This window comes from Myotis davidii, unplaced genomic scaffold (genome assembly GCF_000327345.1).
Source record: "Myotis davidii unplaced genomic scaffold, ASM32734v1 scaffold663, whole genome shotgun sequence".
In the NCBI taxonomy this organism is placed as follows: Eukaryota; Metazoa; Chordata; class Mammalia; order Chiroptera; family Vespertilionidae; genus Myotis; species Myotis davidii.
In genome coordinates, this window is record NW_006295816.1 from 2,504,142 (window position 1) to 2,511,659 (window position 7,518).

Genomic DNA, 7,518 nt, shown 5'->3' on the forward strand with positions numbered 1-7,518 from the left:
AGGCGGTGAAAAGGAGCCGCAGTGGGTCCAGTTGCCAGGGCTGCTAGCTCTTTCCGTGGACGGCTTCACCCACCGCGGCCCTCCTGTCTTCCTCTCCAGGGGGGACTGGGTCTTAGAGGTCATGGTCAGGCCGATGGAATGCAAACCGCGGCCGCCCTGCACGAGCCTGCCCAGGCCCAGAGCTTAGCCTCCCGAGGCCTGTTCCCTCCCTGGGCCAGGGCGCTGCGGTCCAGCTGCTGTATCGGGCCTTCCTCTGGCCGTTACTGCTCCCCCGCCCCCAGTTCTCCTAGGACTCTGGGTCCACCTGCAGCCCTCTGTGAGCCCTTGCTTTGCTTTGGCGCTGGCTTCCTTTTTCCCGAGGGGAGGAAAACCTCCCCTTGTGTACACAAAACCTGCTTCCCCGTCTGATCCCAATCCGAGGTCGGGTCATCTCACTCGAACCCAGGAAAGAGCTTTCCCTGGCTCGACACTGGTGCCTCACCCCCACCCGCCTCCTCTCCTCACGGGCCTGCTCCTCCCGCACCAGCTGGGGGGGGAGAGGGAGGAAGTCTGGCGGAAGGTCACCTTGGGACTCTGTCCCCACCTGGTGCCTCGCTCCAGACCCGTGTCCTCTCTGCCTGGCCCAGCCCGAAAACCTGCTCTACACGTCCAAGGAGAAGGACGCGGTGCTCAAGCTCACCGACTTCGGCTTTGCCAAGGAGACCACCCAGAATGCCCTGCAGACACCCTGCTACACTCCCTATTACGTGGGTGAGTCCTCAGGCATGGCGTGTCCCCCCCTTCCCACACCGCACCCTGCCGTGGCGTGGGGCGCCGGTGGGTTGCAGAAGCCAAAGGGTTAAAGCCCGGTGGCGAGGGAGGGGCGTTCTGTGAGCGTGGGGGCAGTGAGGTGGGGGGCCGGAGGCTGCAAAAATATTCTTCCGAACTTCAGCTTCTGCTTTTGAAAATAGATCCAGGAAAATTCTGGCTGTGGCCTGTGAGCCAGATGACATCACAGCAGCTCTAAATATATACGTGATGAAGTCTGCTCAGCCCGGGCAGAGCCCAGCGCGCGGGTTTTCTCTCTCCGGTGCTTACCTTCCTGGGACTCAGATGCGGAAGGGGCCAGGCCTGTCCTCCTACAGGAGGGGCGCGGGCTCCAGCCGCCTCCTGTGGCCGGACGGCACCTGGGTGCACACACTCATGCTTCCTGGAAAGTTCCTTGCTCCCTGTGAATGGGCAGCCCTCAGATCCGGAGGTGTCCCTGCTGAAGGTGCCCCACGGGGCGAGGGGGATGCCGCCTTCGGCGAGGGCTCTCCTCCCCCAGGGGCCTTCCCGGGGCTGCGAGGGGTGCCAAGCCCCCGAGACAGCTGACAGGGCCCTCTGTGTGTCAGGACCTGGGTGCAGTCTTTCACCTTCAATCTTCTGGCCGACCCATCCCATCGCCCTGGAGGGAAGACCCAGGCCCACGGATGGTGGCCAAGCGGACAGTGGGGTCCAGAGCCCTGCCCCACCCCTCCTTGCCCTGTGTGTCGGGGAGGCAGGGGACACAGGGCACCTGGGCTGAGGCCCTCGCATCTGCGACTGGACCTGGCTGAGCCCCAGGCCGGCCTTTCTCTCCTCTCCCCGCCATGGCTGGGCCCGGCCCGATGGAGCTGGGAGGCTCCTTCCTCACGCCCAGCCTGGACGCGGGTTTACTTCTTCTTCGGGGAGCTGCGTTTCCTCCCCCAGCTTCACACACATGCTGCCTTCCCAGACGGTGCCAGACACCAGTCTGCTCAGCCCCGCTCCCTCGCCTGGCTCCTGCTCCCCACCTGCCCGGGCCTCAGGCTCCCGCCTGGGCTCCCAGACCCTCGGGGCTGAGACCCTCCTGTGCCCTCTGCCCTGTAGCTCCTGAGGTCCTGGGTCCGGAGAAGTATGACAAGTCATGTGACATGTGGTCCCTGGGCGTCATCATGTACATCCTGTGAGTACAACCGTCTCCGCCTCCTGCACCCCATGTACCCTCAGAACCACAGGCTGCCCCTCCCCCGGTCATGGGCCGCCCCTCCTCCGGGCCGCCTGAGGCCTGTCCACACCAAGGGCAGAAACCCCCGGGGGGGGCGGGGACAGAGGGCTGGCATTGTTGCCATGGCATTCGGCTGCCTGCCTCCCCAGTTAGGAGCTGGGGGAGAAGAAAGGTCCGCCCTGGCACTGCCCCCACCGGTGCCAACGCCCTCCGCCCTCCGCAGCCTGTGCGGCTTCCCGCCCTTCTACTCCAACACGGGCCAGGCCATCTCCCCGGGCATGAAGCGCAGGATCCGCCTGGGCCAGTACGGCTTCCCCAACCCCGAGTGGTCGGAGGTCTCCGAGGACGGTGAGTGAGCCTCTTCGCCGGACCCTCAGCCTTCACCCTGCAGACCCCACTCGGGGGTCAGACCCCCCTGTGTTCAAGGGCTGGCTCCCCTGCCTGCCAGCTGTGTGCCCCGAGGCAGGTCACCTGACTCTTTTGAACTGCGGTTTCTATCTCTGTCAGATAGGGTCAGCATTTGGCTCCTTGCAGCTCCCGCTAACGCCCGGGCCCCGTCCCTATTTCCCTGCGGGGACCACGGGCAGGCCTGCCTGTGTCCGTCTCCCACTGCTGCTCAGCACATGGCCCCAGACCCCGGCCGGCCGACAGCGTGGGTTAGGAATCTGGAAGCTTGTGGTGTCTGGGGCGCGATGGGGGGCTGTGCCCTCATCCCTCCCCTCTCATCCTAGCCAAGCAGATGACCCGCCTCCTGCTTAAGACGGACCCCACGGAGCGCCTGACCATCACGCAGTTCATGAACCACCCCTGGATCAATGTGAGTGCTGCCTGTGGTGGGCAGGGTGGCCAGCAGCGCTGCCAGGCAGGCGGGCGATGGCTCGGGGGGCCTTGGCATGAGCCACAGATGTGTGGCAGTGCCCTGCCTCCAACCTCACCTTGCCGCTGCCCCCCGCCAGGCTCCTTCAGCTCCCTGAGCCTCGGTTTCCCCATCTGAGCCTGGGAGAAGGGGTGGGGGGAGCCAGTGATGTGCCTGCCACCGGGTGCCCGCAGGCTCTAACCCACGTGCGTGGGCCCCTTCCAGCAATCCACGGTGGTGCCACAGACCCCGCTGCATACAGCCCGAGTGCTGCAGGAGGACAGAGACCACTGGGACGAAGTCAAGGTGGGTGAACCCGGCCTTGCTCTCCCTGCAGGTCCCAGGGTTTTGGGAAAAGGGACACCGGGGCGATGGCTGCTCAGAGTCTGGGTCTTTGGCCCTGGCCCGTGCATGGAGCACCATGTCTCCGTGACTGCACCTGCGGTCTCCCCATGGCACGTGGCGCTGCACTGCCCCCTCCTGGGCGGAGCGCCCGGCTCACTCCCTCACCCAGGGGGCTTTGGCCGTACCCTGTCTTATGATCTAACCACTGGGGGCGCCGTTCAGCCTGGTTTTAGACGCACCAGAGGCCAGGTTGGAGCATACGAGGCAGCAGCTCAGAACCCCCGACTCCCCGGGCACAGTCTCCAGGCCCCAGTGCCTGTGTGTCCAGTGAGATCGTGTCCCTGCCGGGCTCGTGGTTCTGAGCCTGTGACACGGTGCGGGTCCCTGTCCTGCTCTCCCGGCGTGGGCCTGGGAGTCATTAGGCACTTCCTGCACCTTCGCGGGGGAGCATCATGCCCACCACAGAGGACCGTGGGGAGGACCGTGTGATGCGCACAGACAGGCCTCGTGCTGGGCACACAGTAGGTCCTTGGGCAGCAGAGGTGTCATCGCCTTCGCTGACTTTACGAAGGGGCCGCCAGGCGGGAGGGTGCTGGCCGTGGAGGTCGGTTCATCCTGACGTCTGTCCCAGGAGGAGATGACCAGTGCCCTGGCGACCATGCGCGTGGACTACGACCAGGTGAAGATCAAGGACCTGAAGACCTCGAACAACCGGCTCCTGAACAAGCGGAGGAAGAAGCAGGCGGGCTCCTCGGCCTCGCAGGGCTGCAACAACCAGTAGCTCCCGGGCCTCGGAGCCCGCGGGACGGACTGGAGGGGCTGAGGCCCGACACAGAGGGCCCAGGTCATTTTTTTTTTTTTTAAACACAAGGACTATTTTGCTGTGTTTTAATTTGCCACTTGGACCTTCAGGAGCGGGGACCGTGGCCCCACACCTCCTGCAGCGCCCAGTGCAGGCGCCGGCCTGAGAGGGCAGAGCCTGGGGCCGGGGAGCCACCCAGCTGCTGCAGTGCCTTCTCCCTGATGCCCTGCCCTGGCCGTGCCTTAGACTTCTAGGCCATGGGAGTTGTGGCTGGGCTTCCCTCCTACTATGAAAATGCCCCCCTGTGGGGTGGGCAGATGGGCCTGGCCTTGGGAAAGGCATCTGGCCATTGGTTGCCATGGTGACCAGGGACAGAGTTGCTGTCGGTGAATGCTGAGTGAGTGCACAAGGGAGGAGAAGGGGCAATTGAGGGTCGGTCTGCCTTTGCCTTCGGGGGAGGCTGTCTTTCTCCCACGCCTGCCCCCTCATTCCCGGCCTCTCTGGTCTCCCAGAGGCCGCAGGCTCAGCCAGCCTGCGTCCCGGGGTGGTCCCCGTCTTGCACCCCCATCCCACAGGGCCCTTGGGGCTCCTCCTCCCCAGGCCCTGGCCCAGCCCTCCCGTTACCCCCCTCCCCAAGGAGTGGCCTCTCATCTCAGCGGAGGGTGGGAGGTATTTTTAGCGCTTTTCTACTTTGGAAAATGTCACTGTGACAAAAGCCAGTTCCTCTGCTCCCACCTGCTCCCGGGATCCCAGACCAGAGAGCCTCTCCCCGTGATGGTTCGTTCTCCGCCTGCCCTGGGGGGCCCGGGACTGCAGTGGGAGTGGATGGCTGCAGGCGGGGCCAGGAGGCTCCCTGTTCATCAGGGGTCTCTCTCTCTCTCTCTCTCTCTTTCCTAGAGAGAATGGAAGGGAGGGTAGCGGGAGAGAAAGAAACATCAATGTGAGAGGGACACATCGATGGGTTGCCTCCCCCATGTACCCTAACCAGGGCAGGGATAGAGCCTGCAACCGAGGTACGTGCCCTTGATCAGAATCAAACCCGGGACCCTTCAGTCCTCCAGCCGACGCTCTATCCACTGAGCCAAACTGGCCAGGGCTCAGGGGCCACTTTTTACCCACATCAGACCCGAGGTGGTGGGAGGCTGCTGAGTGACGCTTTGAAAGTCTGGTCCCGGCCCGCGCCGGAGCGAGAGCATTCCTCCAGGCTCACCCAGTGCCACGTGCCCCCGATCGGGTCTGCCAAGTGCCTGACACCCAGCCTGGTTCCCGGCTCCTCACCCTTTACTGGCGGGGAAACCCTAGACCATGCCACATGGGAAAGCACTGCTGGGTGGTCGGATGAATAAACACCATTTGGCATTTCCCCCTGGCTCCTGGCTTCTCTTCCTGGGTATGAGTGGACAAAAGTGGCCGAGGGCAGCCACTCACACCCACGAGTGATTTTACACTCATTGGAGAGGGTGCCTCGGACCGATGAGCGGGCCTGCTGGCTGGAGGGCCGTTGTGCCTCCACACCCCCCCCCATCCGCCCCAGGCACGGGAAGGTCAGAAGAGAGGAGGACGGCAGCCACCCCCCACCCCGCTCTGTGCCGCTGTGCACTGTGTGTGTGACACCCACCCCCGGCCCGTGTGCGCCAGCGTCTGCCCACAGCGGCCGCCCCCAGCTGTGTGCCAGCCTGCTGAAGGGCAGGCACAGTGCCTGCTGCAGCGCTGAGCTATTTTCAGAAGCTGCCAGATTTCATTTGGCAGCGAGAATGTTGGGGAGGGGAGGGGGCGGGACGCTGGAGACTGCCTTTTGACAATGACTTCAGCAGCGGAGCACCCTCAACCCTGAGGGGCCCTGTGGGCAGCCTCGAGGGGGGCCCTGACTGTGGCATATCCCCTGCCCTCCCCCCCACTCCTATCCTGAAACCTCCCAGATTTCGAGGGCTCGTGGACTCTGCAGCAGCTCGCCTTCCTCCCCCGGGGTGTGGGGGAGTGAGGAGGTGCTGGAAGGCAGGGCCAGGCTCCCAGTCCTGAGTTGTGCACTGCTTCCTGCCTGGCGACCTTGCACATGGCCTCCAGCTTTCCTGCCTCAGTTTCCTCCACTGTGCAGTGGGACGATAGGGCCTACCTGGGAGTCATCTGCGGGCTCCTGCGGTGATGCATGTGAAGGACTGAGGGGCGCCTGGCACAGGGCTTGTGCCCAGCACCCATTTGCCGTCCCAGCAACCTGAGCCGTCAGGGAGAGAAGTGCTGGGAGTTGCTCGAGGGAAAATCAATCCAGCCCCAGATCTACCTCCGGGTTTTCCACGCAGAAAACCAGGCTTTGTCCACCTGTGGGGCTCACTCCCCAGGGCCCGCTCTCCAGAGCAGCATCACGTGGCTTCCTGGACCCCGGCTCCAGCTTGGGCTTCACGGAGGGGCCCACCCTTCTGAGGGGCGCCTGGCTCCCGAGGAATCCTGGGTCTCAGAGAGGCTGTGGTCAGACCCGCCCCGTTGTGTACTCTGCCCAGTGAAATGATGGCGGATGCAAAGGCGATGGGGTCTGTCTAGTCACCGAGCTGCAGAGACATGGACTTCTCCCTTTGGCTACCGAGCACCCCCCGGGGCCCGGACCCCGTGCTGGGGGCAGGAGGCAGCGTGGGAGCACATACAGGGTCTCGCCCCCGGGAGTTCACCCTCGCAAAGAGAAGAATAAAATACCACACGGACACGTGTTGCATCTCGGGCGTGAGACGGTCTGTGAAGGCAGGACGTGGTGTGTAAGGAGATGTCACGGGCCAGTTTAAGCCAAAAGGGGGACTGTATGCGCCCCCGTGGCTGGGATGTGCCCATAGGTTCCGGGCTGATGCAGAACTGCAGGGACTGCGCCCCTCAGCTCTGCCTGTCTGTCTCCCGGGGCCGACCTTGATCTTGCCCGCCGGCATGGCCTCCACACGCAGGACCATGGCTTTGGCGGTCTCGGCATCTGCTCGGGCGTCTGTCGCCTGAAGTCCCAGGGAAGGCTTCCCGCTGGCACCCTGGCCCTGTGCTGTTTCGGGGGGAGCAGAGGCAGTTAGCAGAGGAGCGGATGGAAGGGTCCCCCCAAGTCTCCAGTCCGCCGTGTCGCTTCCCAGGAGGAGCCTGGACGAGTGACAAGCCCAGCCCCGGGCGGGCCCCCTGCTCTCACAGACCAAGGCTGGGGGGCCGGGTGCCTGGCCGGGGCAGCCTCTTCGGCCTCCGCGAGGCCGTCTGGGAAGTGGGAGCCACTCCTGAGGGTCCGCTGGGACCGGGTGGCTGAGCAGCCAAGTGGCCGCACGCTCGCCTCAGCCTGTTCAGACGCAGCCATTTGCGGGGCTCCAGGTCACTTCCCTGGGAGCTTCCAATGAAGCCATGAGGAGTCTTCACACATGTGCACGTGCGGGTGCTTGTGTGTGTGCATGTGTGTGCACCGTGCCTGCGCGTGTGAGGTGTTTCTGCCCAGGGATGCGCCCCTGACCCAGCTGAGAGCTGAGCGCTCTGCCTTGCCAACCTGGCGCTGGCGGCTTCCAGCGGCCGGGCTCACTG

At 64.5% G+C, this 7,518-nt stretch overlaps 1 protein-coding gene across 1 annotated transcript in view; it reads left to right on the top strand.

The window, feature by feature from the left end:
* MAPKAPK3 (mitogen-activated protein kinase-activated protein kinase 3) overlaps positions 1-4,899 on the top strand; it is a 34,371-nt gene extending 29,472 nt beyond the window's left edge. Inside the window, exons 4-9 of the mRNA XM_006770471.2 lie at positions 627-750; positions 1,870-1,945; positions 2,211-2,335; positions 2,719-2,804; positions 3,069-3,149; positions 3,820-4,899. Coding sequence (XP_006770534.1) covers positions 627-750; positions 1,870-1,945; positions 2,211-2,335; positions 2,719-2,804; positions 3,069-3,149; positions 3,820-3,969 — 642 coding nt within the window. The 3' untranslated portion in view covers positions 3,970-4,899. The remainder of the gene's footprint in view (positions 1-626; positions 751-1,869; positions 1,946-2,210; positions 2,336-2,718; positions 2,805-3,068; positions 3,150-3,819) is intronic.
* Positions 4,900-7,518: the final 2,619 nt, after the last annotated feature.